Consider the following 15,333-nt stretch of genomic DNA (forward strand, 5'->3'; position numbering starts at 1 on the left):
TTATATTTCTTATGTTTACATTCTTTGTCCATTTTTCCATGGAATGGCTATCTTTTATGTATTGGTTTTTAAGTGCTCTTTGTAGAGTAAGAAAATTGCAGGTAAGTTTTCCGGTTTGTTCTTTGTTATGGCTTTGCTTAAGACATTTTTTTTGACCATTCTCTAAAGTTTTACATTTTTAATTGGTTAACATTATGCATTTTTTTCCCTATGCTTCTTAGTTTCCTGTCAAGCTTAAGCTGGCATTCCCTATCCTAAGATTTGAAATTTTCAATATGATTTTCTTTATAATTTAGTTCCAGTGCCATTGGCATCACAAGGATGTCCCTGAGTACCTTGACCAGAAATTAACCCCAACCATTTCCTCTGCCTTTACATTAAAATCACATTGCACATCACATTCTGAATTACTTTATAGTAATTTTTATTATTCTCCAAACTCTTCTGTTAGATTGTGAGTTACTGAGGGAAGAAATTTCATTTTATTCCTTTATTTTTAACCAAACTCCATACTTTATTTATCTTTCACTAGTTTTTCCACTAATGTCCTTTTCTTGGTCCAGAATCCCATCCAGGATACTGCATTAGTCATCATGTCTCCTTTGGCTTCTCTTGGCAGCCAGTTTCACAGATTTTGTGTTTTCCAAGTTTTTATTTAAATTCCATTGGTCAACATACAGTGTAATATTAATTTCAGGTGTACAGTTTGGTGATTCAACACTTAAAACCGATACCTGCTACTCATCACAACAAGTGCCATTCTTAATCCCCATCCCCTATTTCAACCATCCCCCCACCTCCCATCTAGCAACCATCAGTTTGTTCTCTATAGTTTCTTGGTTTGCCTCTTTTTTCCCCCTTTGCTTGTTTTGTTTCTTAAATTCTATATATGAGTGAAACCGTATGGTATTTGTCTTTCTCTGACTTATTTTGAGCATAATACTCTCTAGCTCCATCCACATTGTTGCAAATGGCATGATTTTGTTCTTGTTTTGTGGCTAATATTCCATTGTACATATACCACATCCTCTTTATCCATTCATCAATCAACGGACACTTGGGCTGTTTCCATAATTTGGCCATTGTGGATAGTGCTGGTATGAACATTGGCGAGCATTTATCCTGCAAATTAGTATTTTTGTGTCCTTTGGATAAATACCTAGTAGTGCAACTATTGGATCCTAGGGTAGTTCTATTTTTAACTTTCTGAGGAACCTCCATACTGTTTGCCAGAGTGGCTGCACTGGTTTGCATTCCTACCAACAGTCTAAGAGGGGTTCCCCTTTCTCCACATCTCACCAGCACCTGTCGTTTCTTGTGTTACTCATTTTGGCCATTCTGACAGGTGTGAGGTGGTATTGCATTGTAGTTTTGATTTGAATTTCCTGGATGATGAGTGACATTGAGCATCTTTTCAAGGGTCCACTGGCCATCTGTATATCTTCTTAGGAAAAATGTCTATTCATTTTTTGGGTGTTGAGTTTTATAAGTTATTTATATATTTTGGATAGTAAAGAAACTTCATTTTAGATATCTGTAATGCATTCCATTATCAAGGATATCACCTTGCTTACAATGCTACTTAAATATTTACTGAACTGAATTAACTGATACTGTTTGATTATGTGGTTTTTAAACCTTCTTGAAACAAAAAGGTGAAATTAAAACACTTGAGCTAGGAGATCTCGCAGTTCTGCCATCTCCCAGATCTGAGCCACACCTATAAAGGGCTGACTGCAGGAGCAGCACATGAGTGAAGTCTCAGGGCTTGCCAAGTGATAGGTGACCAGAACACTCTTCAGTAAGTAGGCAGGTCAGGCAAGATTGCTCCTAGCAGTAGGGGTGGCATGCTTGGAGCCATGACACAAAGTGGCCCTCCTGCATCTGATACAAACCCATAGCTGAATCACCTAACAGCATGACCATTCTGCCCCTAGCAGTGGCATAGATTTATCCTTGGCCCTACTTGTGGCTGGTGAACTTCTTAATGGTGTTGAAGACCAGCTACAAGTAGGTAGTCAGGCTCTCAACTAGCTAAATACACTGAGTTTTCATCCTAGGTGGATTAGTCATTGCAACTCATAGGCCCACTAGTACTTGTCCTGGATTCACTGGTTCTAATTGTTCTCCACTCATTCTCTCTTGAGCCCATTGAAATACAGCTTTAACTCTACGAAAACTATACTTATCGAGGTCATCAGTGACCAGCGTGTTGCCAAATGCAATGGTCAATTCTCAGTCCTCACCTTACTTGACCTGCCAGCAGCAGGGACCCAGTTGATCCATTTGTGGAGGGTTTCATTTGCCTCCTAGGATAGGATGCCCTTCCAGTTTTGCTTCTACCCCCTAGATGCTTTCTTCTCTTCTTTGCTGGTTTTTCCTCTGCTTCCTGAGCTCTTAACTTTGGGGTGTCCTAAGACACAGTCCCTGTACCTCTTTCCTTTTCTATATGCTTTTTCTCAGTGATGCCATCCAATCTTATGGCTTTCAGTACTACCTGCAGACAAATTCCAACTTTATCTCCTCCAGCCAGACTCAAAGATCCAACTGCCTGCTCAACATCTCATGTAGATGTCTAATAGATATCTCAAAGTCAACTTTCCAAAATTGAACTTTTTTTTTTTAGGAAATATGATTTTATTTTTCAAGTTTTTATTAAATCCTAGTTAGTTAACATACAGTGTAATATTGGTTTCAGAGGTATAATTTAGTGATTTATCACTTACATATAACACTCGGTGATCAACACAAGTACCCTCCTTAATACCCATCATCCATTTAGCCCATCCCCCACCCACCTCCCTCCATCAACCCTGTTTGTTCTCTATAGTTGAGTATTATGGTTTGCTTCCCTCTCTTCCTCCCCCCTTCTCCTACATTCTGTTTTGTTTCTTAAATTCCACATGAATGAAATCATACGGTATCTGTTTTTCCCTGACTGACTTATTTCACTTAGCATTATACTCTCTAGCTCAATCCATGTCATTGCCAATGGCAAGATTTTGTTCTTTTTAATGGCTGAGTAATATTCTATTGTGCTTATATACCACATCTTTATCCATTCATCAGTTGATGGACATGTGGGCTCTTTCCATAATTTGGCTACTCAAAACTGAACTTCTAATCTTTCCCCAATCTGCTCTTCACACGGTCTCTCCATTTCAGTGAATCACAACCATTACCAAATAGTTTCTCACCAGTAACTCTGGGGTCATCCTTCAGTCCTCTCTCCCTCACATCATGTCCAATCTGTCAGCAAATCACAGCCAGAATCTGACCGTTTGTCATCACCACCACTGCTACTACCCTGGGCAAATTACTTAACTCTTCTCTCTTTCCTCATCCATACCTTGGGAGTAATGATGGACTATAACTTACAGGGTTAGAGTCTATATAAAGAACTTAGCACAGCACTGAGCAAATAGTGCTTAATATACTTTCGCTTTTATTATTTCTGGCCTTTGTTTTCTAAAAGATTTCAAGGAGATAGTAGTAAAATTGAAGCCAGTGGCTCCTTTTCTAAATAACTAAATTTTGTTCTTCAACATGTGCAATTTCAACTTTGAAGATTTTAACTAAATGAGTTGAAGAAAATAAGGTGTGTTACTGGGCTTAGCTTCTGAGAAAGGAGAAACATGAAAATTCACCTAGTAAAACTGTCACAAGAATCAAAGAAAGGGTTAAATAATTCAATGGCAATTTGAATCATTGGCATTCTTCTCTAGACTGATTAAGAGTAATTTCCAGCTTATCGGACCACTTTAGCATAGAAAATATTTTTTAATTCAAGGTTACAGGAGAGTGTTACATATGATAGTACACAGCTGTATGTGGTACTAGCCTCACAACTTGAAAGAATTTTGGGGATATGGGCAAACTTGTGGACTGTTTCTACAGCAACAGCTGGGTAACAGCCAGTGCTTATATAAAACTGCTTCAGGTTGTTTACCTGTAGTCCTATGTAATCTGTCATCCCAACTAATTATTAATAGGTAGAAAGATTCTGGAAAATCTTTAACAGTAATATCTCTGGGGTCAACAATATTAAACTAAGCCTGAATTATATAAGGAAGCATTGCAGATAAGTTCCCAAATGCATAAATTAAACACCTATATATTGCTAATAAATAAAAACCATTGCACCATAGAAGCTGAAAAATAGTTTCAGAGCATTTAACTTGTCTCTTTAACGTGGCCATTTTGATAATATATGTATTAAGAAATCGTTTTTGAATAGATCAGAAAATGTTCAGCTAATTTTATTTTAATTTTTTAAGATTTTATTTTTTTAAGGGGTGCCTGGGTGGCTCAGTCAGTTTAAGCATCTGACTTTGGTTCAGATCATGATCTCACAGTTTTGGGTTAGATCCCCACATCCGTCTCTGTGCTTGACAGCTCAGAACCCGGCGCCTGCTTTCAGATTCTGTGTCTCCCTCTCTCTCTGTCCTTTCCTTGCTCATGCTCTCTCTCTCTTTCAAAAATAATTAAAAGAAAAAATTTTTAAAAATTTTTAAAAAGATCTTAGTTTTTAATGTAATCTCTATACCCAAAGTAGGGTTTGCACTTACAACCCTGAGATCAAGAGTTGCATACTGTATTGACTGAGCCAACCAGGCACTCCTCATCTAAAATGTTTATGGAAAATCACATTCTTTACACTTTTTTTCATTTTTTCTTTTAGCACATGGCAGATATGTACATATACATATGTACACACACCTACCATGTGCTGAGTAATGAGAAAAAACAATGGTGAATTGTTTTTATTATTTACTTCTTTGTAAAAATATTATCCTTTTACATACAAGAGCTAGGTTTTAATGGCTTTGAATGCTTTAAAACAGGGAAAATATGAAATCATCAGGAGTTTACTGGGCTTAATTTGCTATAAGCTTTTCTTTGTTCCTATTTAATTATGTGTTAAACTTTCTGGTACTCTGATACATGATGTATACAATATAAAAAATTATATTTCACATTAGATGCAAAAGTTACTTAGTAAAAGTAAACTCCCATTGTAACCTGTGGCGGGATAATTTTGGATAGTCCAAAGATGCTTTGAGTGCTAATTGTTATTCATTTGTTTATTTTTTGTAGGATGTCCTGGCTGAGCAAGGTTGGAAGTCCTAGTTCTCGCATTGACCGCACAAACTTTTCTAATGAAAAAACCATCTCTCAACTTGACTACTCAAATTTTAGTATTCGATACTAACAGAAGAGAAATAAAAATTTTAATGCTTATATTACACAACAAACACCATATATTCTCAAGTCTATGTACTAGAATAATAGTAGCAGAGTAGGGTAAAAAAAAGAACTTTCTGTTCTGAAAGCTACAACAGAATATATGTTACTAAAAAGGTCTGACACTAAAATAGTTTTACTCGACTATGTTTTTAAGACGCAAAAACATAGTATTGTAAAGGTCATTACAAAATATTTAATATGAATATTTAAACTTGTCTCGTGGAATCTTTAGTGAATATTATAGCAAGCGTTATTTGGCTAGGTATAAAATAAAGCTTAACCATTTAAAAATTAAGCATTGTTGTCTGAATTCTAAAAACCTCCTGAATAATAATTTATTAAATTTGAGTCGTTTGTTTAATAAGAACCGGTAGTTAGATATAAATGTATATGATGATCAGTATAACCACAAAATAATATCAATAAAGAATTTTTTAAATTCTGGTTGAGACATTCAATATTTTGGTTGGAGTAACCTAATGCCATCTATGACCTTTATTGTTCTGTGTAGTGAGCAGGTGAGTGATGGTAACTGTTAAGAACCCACAATTTCACTACTACAAACAGCAAGATTTATGTCAACAACTATGTACAATGGTTTGTCCTGTTAACCAGAAAAGGAACCGACAGTCCAAGTAAATCATACTATCCCTTGAACTTGACTTATCATTTAGGGATTTTCACATGTAAATGGTAATTAAGCAACAGGATATTTTAAGGAGAAGGTTCATTTCTATGCCATAGAATTATTGAAAAAAGATCTTTAACTCAAAATACTAGGGGACTTCAAATGTTGTAGGCATATACATGTGTATGTCCTTCAGTGATCTCCTAATTTTTGTACCAATGGAATCCTTCATTAAAACAAAATTTTACACGGAATTTAATACCTAAAGTAAGTAAAAAAGCCCACTAGTATGACTGAAATGGGCATGGAGGTCCTTGGAGCCCTGCATGCTTGGTCTCACTTTGCCTCCTGCATCTTGTCTGCCTTGGACAATTTCACATCCCCTAGGAATCCACATTAGAAACTACCATTCTGTCTGTAGAACCAATCTCAACTGCTACTCTCAATGGCATGGACAAAGACTTCAGGCCTCTTTCTTTTACCTGCTCCAAGAGTAGAATTGAGAAAAGAAAATGAGGCGAGACTGACATCATTCCTTTGAAACGTTAACTCTGTGGATAATAATAATATTGATATCTACCATACACAAGACAACACAAAATCAGGGAATGACCAAGATATTTTTTAAAACTTTCCAAACACACTTAAAGGAATAAAACAACTTTCCTATTATTCTAATGTCATCATCATCTTAAGCATTATACATGTCAAATATTATACAGGAGGATCTATTGTGATAGTCATTTGAATTTTTCTCTTATTTCCCTACTCCTGGTTGAAAGAAGGGAGAAAAGCCTTTGTATTCCCTAAGCTCAGGGAAGCTTTTGGTGCTAGTGTCCTGGAGACAACTTCTCTCCCAAGATTGAATTTTAAAGAGGGCATATGATGCTATGAGTGGAGGACAAAGATTAACACTAGGCTTTTAGCAGGTAAAAGAGAAGCAGAACTGGCAAGAGCCAAGAGGAAGAGATTATTCAAGACTTTGAGAAGGTACCAAAGACCTTGGGTTTCCTAAGAGATGGAGACCTGTGCCTTTCTCCCCAGCAGCGCCTGTGCAGGATGGCTACACCTGAGAAGGGGGCAGCTTGAACACTCAGAGAAGAGGGGTCCCAGGCCCAGGGACTCCTGGTACCAGCAAGATTCCTGTCCCCAAAAATGCCACAAAGCATCCTGCTACAGGGGACCATGGTGGCTCAGACAATAGTCCTGGCAACTGGAATGGACTAGAAGCCAGAGAAGTCTTTCCTGAATGTTCTCTCTGCATGAAACCCTTTCTGTGGTCCTTCTGGAAGTGCGCAGACAATCCCAGGGATGACTGAGAATTAACCTCCCACCGGTCAGACAGGATGGGGCTTGAAAGAGATTTGCTTTGATTTACAGAAAATAAAATAGACATTTCTTGCACACTCAAGTTTGAAACAAAATCGGTATCTCTTTACACATAGAAAGGCTAAGTGATTTTAGAAAAATACCATCTCAGAAGTGACACCAATATGTCACTTTTTATTTCCTTACTATAATCTGGTGGTTCCCTTCCCAACTGTCTTTATAAGAAAATCATACCTTACTGGCACAATCTTCTAACTGCACAAAGTGAATCACATTAGTCAAGGTTACTTGATGATTAACACATAATGAAATTCCATCACAGGATGAAAAATGTTGTAAATAATGATTAAAAGTAGTGTTTGTGAATGGGTAGAAAGCAAGAGGGAAAAAAGGTCAAACAGTTGTAAAAATGTATTATGGATACCAGAGAACACATCTTACCAGTAAACTTGATTATATCAAATTTCACAGTGAATGCACACAGGGAATTTTAAATTTATGTATTTTAGATAAACCTTGACAAGTTTAGTCAGAATTAGACATTTTAAAAATCAAGAAAAAAAATTAAGCAGAAGATGGGTATCTACTTCAGTGACTATCAACCAGTAAGTGTTACAACACTTCACATGCCCACACCCTCTTCAGGAAACACGCATCAGAATCAGGGGTATGATCTGTAAAAACCTATTAAATACTATTTTCTAAATTCATATAAAAATTCCTTTTATTTTTTTTAAGTTTATTTATTTTGAGACAGAGAGAGCACAAGTAGGGAAGGGGCAGAGAGAGAGGGAGAGAGAGAGAGAGACAGAGAGAGAGAGAGAGAGAGAGAAAACCAAGCAGGCTCCATGCTGTCAGTGCAGAGCCCAATGCGGGCTCAAACCCATGAACCATGAGATCATGACCTGAGCAGAAATCAAGAGTTATGCTTAACTGACTGAGCCACCCCGTGCCCCGAAAATGCCTATCTTTTAAAAAGCTAGCTCATGAAGTAAAGCTCAGGGAAGTCTTCTTGACTGGAGGGAATATGCAAAAGATAGACCCTTCACCAGGTAGGGTGAATAGAAGCAACTACGCTGTGAGAGATATATGAGACTTTTCCTTAGGAAGAGTATGTGCTTCTAAGCTTGAGAAGAAGCAATTGAAGTTTCATCTGACACAGGGAATCTCTAAGTTCAAGGGAATATACTGCCTGAGGGATCCTTGTGCTTCAGAGGTAGCTACTTATGTTAACAAAGAGCAGAGAAGCACTGAAGGAACAGAGCTAACAGGTGGCTGGTTTGTGTGTTGGGGGGGGTTGTCAGGAGATATAGCAACACCCACTAGTTTGTGCTGGAAACTGGTCACTATTTTTATGACTAGATATTTTTAACTTTGTCTATTGAAGGAATTTTTCAGAAGTACCTATCGCTAAGCTCATAATTACAACAGAAAAGACAATAGAAAACCAGAATCTACTTCCAAAAATTAGCCTGTATTTGGAAGGTATATAGATCATGAATATATTTCACGGTAGCTCTCTCTGGCCTCTGTTAATTTGGATATCAAAGAATTGTTCACTACATAGAGGGACAAGATTTTTATATCTGGAACAAATTGCAGGAACTGACAATAGGCAACTCTGTGCAGCAAGAAATAGGAATCAAAAGACCTGTATTCTGGGTCCAATCCATCCATTAATTGTATGCCTAGGTCATTTGCAAAGTCAAGAATCTAAACTAAATCAAGACTTTTTGCAGGATTCCTGTAAGCCAGAAGCCACCCAGGAGGTGGTGCAGAGAGAGGTACAGAACGGCCATGCGAAAGATGGTTAGTTGAGGGTCCTCATATCTGCTCCAATCAAAGCAGCCCTGCTCTCCTCTCTTTCAAGCATTAGGATTATTCGCAAGACATCTGCTGAGAAGAATTCTCTCTCAAGTAAAACAAAAACAAACAACAACAACACCAACAACAAAACGACTATGAATTTAGTATCTGGGGTCTTCTTTTCTAAGTTTCTATACATGTTAAACTCAAATTCATTTCTTGTTCTCTTGACTACTTCCATCAAGCCACTGTGTTACATATACTCTACCTTTAACTATTTCCATTGAAATGTGGAAGTTATGAAAAGTACTATTGGAAATAAATTATTTTTCATAGTGGTCTCCACAAAGGTCCATGGTGACTAAAATATTTCTGAAATCGATTTCTGTTGTCTTTTGTTTCTATGTGCCAAAATGAAAAATATGCAAGAGGAAACACAAGTATATAACTAGTGGCTTAATTAAAATGCATTTTATAAGCATAGCTTAGAGATTTTTAACCTGATATTTAGAATTATGTCTAAGAGATAATTTTCCTTTTCTTAATTGATTCAAATTGTTTTTGAATAAAACCAAAGTCTGATAAAAATTTAATAAAATTTTAGAATTATCAGACTTGAAAGTCTCAAGTCTTAGTGTGTGAGCTCACTGGCAGATTTTTCTACAGAAAGTGGATTTTTCCCCATTGTAGAGACATGATTTATTCTCTCTTTGCTGCTTAAAGGTCTGTATACATTATTGGTTGGATGTCCAAGATGCTTCTTTTATACTCAAACTAGGTTTTTCTTTTTTTAGTTTTATTTTCCATGTTGGCACAATGGACACTGCAAGTAGCAGTGGCTATAAGCCTCCCATATGGTGGCTGCTGCTTTTATTCCCTTCCCTTCTCATTTTTTTACAAATACTAAAAATGCATACGGAAAGAGAACATGCAAGAGATTAATTGTATTGGAAATAGAGTTTCTGTTTCAAAACAAGTATTAAAAGCAAGGATTATAGTCAGTCATTCAGTCATTTGCAAGCATCAAGACAGAATTTCTACTGAATTCAGTACACAGTAATCTGGATTAACAACATGCTTGCAATGCTTAACCAGGAAATTGGCATGAACAGGTAGACACAACATCCTATTATTTTTGAGATGCATTATCTACAACAACCAGAACAAATGGAACACAATCCTACGTTTTGGGTACTATTTTCTGAGGTAGCAGAAGCATAATCAAACTTTCTGTTCTCTGATCTACTCTGAACTACCATTCTTTCTCTATTAACTGGGATAATTTAACTTTTCAGTCATAGCACATCAGAAAGAGAAGGACACAGTTTGTAGCATGCTGGGTGGTCCCTTTACTTAAAGCATGGAAGTGAGGCCAGGTAGCTTCCTAAGTGTTCACTTGAAAATGATTTCAACTTTATAAATTTTTAAGTATATCTTTTCATATGTGTATTCCATAATTAAAAAAATTAAAGCTCCTAGAAATCTCATAGCAAAATTACAAAATACTGGATTAGAAGAGTCCAACCATTCTAGGGCTTTAGACTTGAAAAGGATACCTACCCTCTGTGGGCAAATACCAATATGTAATCAAATTCTTCTCATTAAAAGATGAACAGTAAACCAAATTAGCCTTAAAATTTACGAAAAAAGCACCATAGTTAAGGTAAATGGAACATTATCCTTTAGAATCAGGCGAAGTACACACCTCTAAAAGTTATTTATAATAGAAAAATATTTTCAGGGAACATCTGCTTTTATCATTGATAGCATATAATGAAAATTTATCTTTGAAAAGAGCAGGGAGCTATTGTGGGGGAGGGGGAGATATGCGGATTAAAATAAAAAATATGGATTATGGGAAATTAGCTGAGATGTAAAAATCATATTCTGAAGAGCAGGCAACATACACATACAGACACACTTAAGCTATGGACAGACTACAGGAAACCCAGAAGGGAATAGGGGAATTGCTATCTATTCTGGAATTATTAAAACTGGCAAATTTCATTAATGATGTAGAGCTGTGGTTGCTAATACCAGCTGATTATCAGAATTACCTAGGAAGCCTTTTAAATACACATATTACTAGGTGGTTCATACCCAGACCTACTGAACCAGAATCTTCTTGGCTTTTGTTCCTGAATCTGCATGTTTAAAAATACCCCCAGGTGATTTTGACAATCAGGCAGGCTTTGCAAACACTTCCCCCTCCCCTCCTGCTCTCTCTCTCTCAAAAGAAATCAATAAACATTAGAAAAACATAATACAGTAGGAGGAAGGGAGGGGTAGAAAGTGGCTGGAGGTATAGATAAAGCAAGATTGAACATGAGCTGACAACTACTAAAGTGGGCACATAGATCATTAGACCATTCTTTATCATTTCCTTTATTTATATTTTCCATAACAAAGAGCTAAAAAATATGTGCTCAAATCCAACCACTTCTCACTACCTCCAGGATAGTGATCCTAGTCCCCGTTGTTCCTCTAATAGTCTCCTAACCAAACTCCCTGCTTCTTCCTTCCTCACCCTGTACTTGACACAGTATTTAGCAATACTATTAAAACAGAAATTTAAACTGGGTGGCTCAGGACTCTTGATTTTGCCTTGAAAAAAAAATTTAGAACATGTCACTCTTTGGTTTAAAACCTTCTGATTGCAGGCTATTTTACTCTAAGTCAAAGCCACAATTGTATTACAATCATCTATAATCTGGCCTCCCCTTATGTCTTTGATTTCATCTCCTACTGCTCTTCCTCTTGCTCACCTGTTCCAGCCTCATGGAACTCCTTATTGTTGCTTGATAGTCCCAGGTATCCTCTACATTCAGGTCCTTCCACCCCTATTTTCTCTGACTTAAATGCTTTTCTCTTGGATCCACAGGTATCACTCCAGGTCTCTGGGTAAATGTCACTTCATCAAGGAGCCCTTCCCTGGTCACCTACTTAAATTGTCAAACACACTCCTTTAACTCCTTAGCTACTTCTTTCTCCATGGTGCTTATCACCATCTAACTAATAATCCCTATTTTACTAATTTATTGTCTTATCCCAGTGTAAGCTACATTAGGACAGGAATGTATTTAAGTTTGTACCCTGCTGTATCTGAAGCACCTAGGACAACACATGGCCATAGTAAGTGCTCAAGAGTGTTTGTTGAATTAGACACAGAAAAAGAAATAGTTCCTCAAGGGCTTAAACAGAAGACGACGGCTTCATGAAAATATGTAAAAAGTGTTTTAAATTCCCCTATAAACACTCCTCCCATAATCTAAGCATATGCTGATTATGAGACACATAAAATAAAAACTTCCACTATCATTCATGATGTAGTGACAAGCACTAAACTTAGCCTTCCATGGTAAACAACTAGGACACTGCACAAAATATATGCAACAAGTGTTTTCAGAGACAGGAGAACAGGCAGTGCAGGGCCGTGATCCCAAGGAAAGGAGAACAAATGAAGTGAGCCCTGTAAGTCCCATTATTTTCTGCCTAGAGGCAATTTCCAGAGTGTGGGGGCAGGAAGTGTTTGGAGGCCTTACTGAAGAGAAGAGACAGAATGGAGTTTAGGGAGACACAGCTACACTTGGCTGGTGGCTACCATATTAGACAGCACAGCTCTAGACTAATGAGGGAAAAATGGAAACAAATCCACTGAAATTTAACAGTGGTTGTCTCTAGCAGGTCAAATCGTGCTTAATGTATATGTTTACCAACTTTTTCTATAATAAGCATGTATTTCTTTTGTAATAGGGAAAAAACCTATTGAAAACATGTGTACATCAAATTCCTAATACCTAACTTGGAATTATAAGAAGTGATTTCACCAGAAAAGTTTTAGAATCAAACTCTAATAGTAGAGAAACTGAGTTAGCACTTGATCCTTCAAAGCAGTGTTCATCTCTGGATAGGAATTTCTACACCAACAAAGAGTTGAGCAAAATGGAAATCTCATTTGTTTTTTTTGTTTGTTTGTTTGTTTTTAAAGATTTTTTTTTAACGTTTATTTATTTTTGAGACAGAGAGAGACAGAGCATGAATGGGGGAGGGTCAGAGAGAGAGGGAGACACAGAATCCGAAGCAGGCTCCAGGCTCTGAGCAGTCAGCACAGAGCCTGACGCGGGGCTTGAACTCACGGACCGCAAGATCACGACCCGAGCCGAAGTCGGACGCTTAACCGACTGAGCCACCCAGGCGCCCCATCTCATTTGAATTTAAGGAAATTAGTTTCAAATTTTCATGTGCAAGTGAAATGAATAGTTTCTTAACAACAACATTTCCTCTGCATGGTGAGGGATCTAGACAGGATTATTTGTAAGTAGCATAAGAAAGGCATTCTATCTCAGAGACATAATGGACTACGCTGACAATAAAAAAATCAGTTAAGTTGTGAAACTTTCATTCACTTGTCTAATTGTATATAACAGAAGGGAAAGAGCTTTGTGTTTATAGTTGCGGAGAATTTAACAAATATTTTAATAAAGTAGAAAATGAAATCAGTTTAATGGACTCAACCTGAGATAAATAAAAGATGTAGTATTAGCTTTTTAAAAAATTGAGGGGATATACTGTAAATTCTTTCAATGTCTACAACCTGACCTCCTCACATTTCCTCCTTCCCAACAGTGCTTCAGTGTAGCAACAATTAGACCTCTTAATGGGCCCCATTAGTGCCTAAAATATGCAGCCCAAATAATACAGTTGAGACATCAGCATTCTGGTAGTTAGGCCTTAGCTTAACTCTGATTTTAGAAAGAATGCCAATGTTCCATTCGTTTTATTGTTTTACCCATTGTTTGAAAACAGAGTGGAAAAAAACCACATTAGCTCTTCTAGAATGTCAGCAAACGCGGGTAACTCTAAATGTGTAGAGCTGTCAATCCCTGGCACATCACAGGGCTTTAATTCAGCAGTATATGTGTATGTGGGCAACGTTGCCAGCCATGAGTTCAAACTCTTCACTGACACAAGTTTAAATTCTACCTAGCACATCCTGTGGTACTAAAAGTTTTGCTACATTTAAAAAATTAATCACGTCCAAAGACAAAACTTGAGTGTATTAAATGGTATTCAGAGGACTAAATTTGAAAATATCACTTTGATATAAGATAGAACGGGTCATTTTACTGCAAATCATGTTTTTCCAAACTATAATATGCACTGTTTTTTTTAAGTGCTGGCTGTCCCTGAGTAGCTCACAATTTGACTGGGAAATAAGAACTTCACAAACACACATCTATGGTAAAGTTCCAAGGTAATGAATGAATGATATTTTGTTAGTGTGGTCTGTGCAGGGCAAATCTTAAAAAATTAAGGCCCAGTATTAAGCGCTGCCTTGATACCTGGTTAAATCAGGAGGGCCTTAAATGGCCTAACTGCAAAGTGTCTTTCCCACTCTGCTCCCATGGGAAAGTCCCCTAGCCAAACAACCCTCCTTCCAAGGGACCAGATGCACTTCTGGCTTATCCCTGAGTAGCAAGTTTTTGGTCCCTGCTAGCCTGCAAAATTATCCAAGCAAGCCAATCACATTCCTCAGTGGAAACCAGGGGTGACCTCATCTCGCCTGCCTCCCACAGCCTCTGGTTGTACATTTTGTGCTTGTTGCAACCCTGTGTGGCCCTGCATGGGTTGGTGTCCATCCCCTTGGCTATGAGTGTGACTAGCGAACTGTTGCTAGTGTCATCTGTCCAATGTCAGGTGTCATGTATTCAACCACACCCATAACTGTGGGGCAGCAATATCTCCCTCATCAACAGCACAAATAGGAGGGGATTAGAATAAGCTACCTCTCTTACTACTGCAAAATGTCTTTAGAAAAAGATCCTTACAGTGGCTGTCTAAAACGTTTTGGTGAAGTAGGTTGGTCTGAATGGAGAATGATGTTAAGGATTTGGTTTTGCACATGGCTTTGGTCTTACCTTTGGATTCTCTGCCAGAGAAGGATATAGACAAGAAATGATAGCCAAATAGCAAACATAGTAATACTTTCATTAACTGCACAAGGACCCGGTTCAACAATGGGATAAAAAAAAAAAAAGACTACAAGCTAGATTACAGAAACTGACTTAGAGTAGGAGGGCAAAGTGAGCCCTCTTACTTCCCCTGGGATTTCTCTTGAATTCTATACCCTCTCCAAATAGCTGCATGATTATGGATGACTGGGCCATCAGCTCCATCCAGCTGCAGGTATAACAGAGTGTTAAAATGGCCAGGCCAGCTGAGATAGACCCTGTCTAGTTTGTCCAATTCCTGGAGACAGGAAGTCCACCATCCCTGAGCAATGACCTTTAACACAATGATCCTACCCACTGGTAAGTCCAGTT

The 15,333-nt window shown here is 37.5% G+C and overlaps 1 protein-coding gene across 7 annotated transcripts in view; it reads left to right on the plus strand.

Annotated features, from left to right (window-relative positions):
* Positions 1 to 5,648, plus strand: part of ACYP2 (acylphosphatase 2) — a 278,791-nt gene extending 273,143 nt beyond the window's left edge. For all 7 annotated transcript variants that reach the window (XM_042932275.1, XM_042932277.1, XM_042932279.1 and 4 more), the window contains one exon: positions 5,098 to 5,648. In XM_042932275.1, coding sequence (XP_042788209.1) covers positions 5,098 to 5,212 — 115 coding nt within the window. In that variant the 3' untranslated portion in view covers positions 5,213 to 5,648. The remainder of the gene's footprint in view (positions 1 to 5,097) is intronic.
* Positions 5,649 to 15,333: the final 9,685 nt, after the last annotated feature.

Source organism: Panthera leo, chromosome A3 (assembly GCF_018350215.1).
Source record: "Panthera leo isolate Ple1 chromosome A3, P.leo_Ple1_pat1.1, whole genome shotgun sequence".
Classification (NCBI taxonomy): domain Eukaryota; kingdom Metazoa; phylum Chordata; class Mammalia; order Carnivora; family Felidae; genus Panthera; species Panthera leo.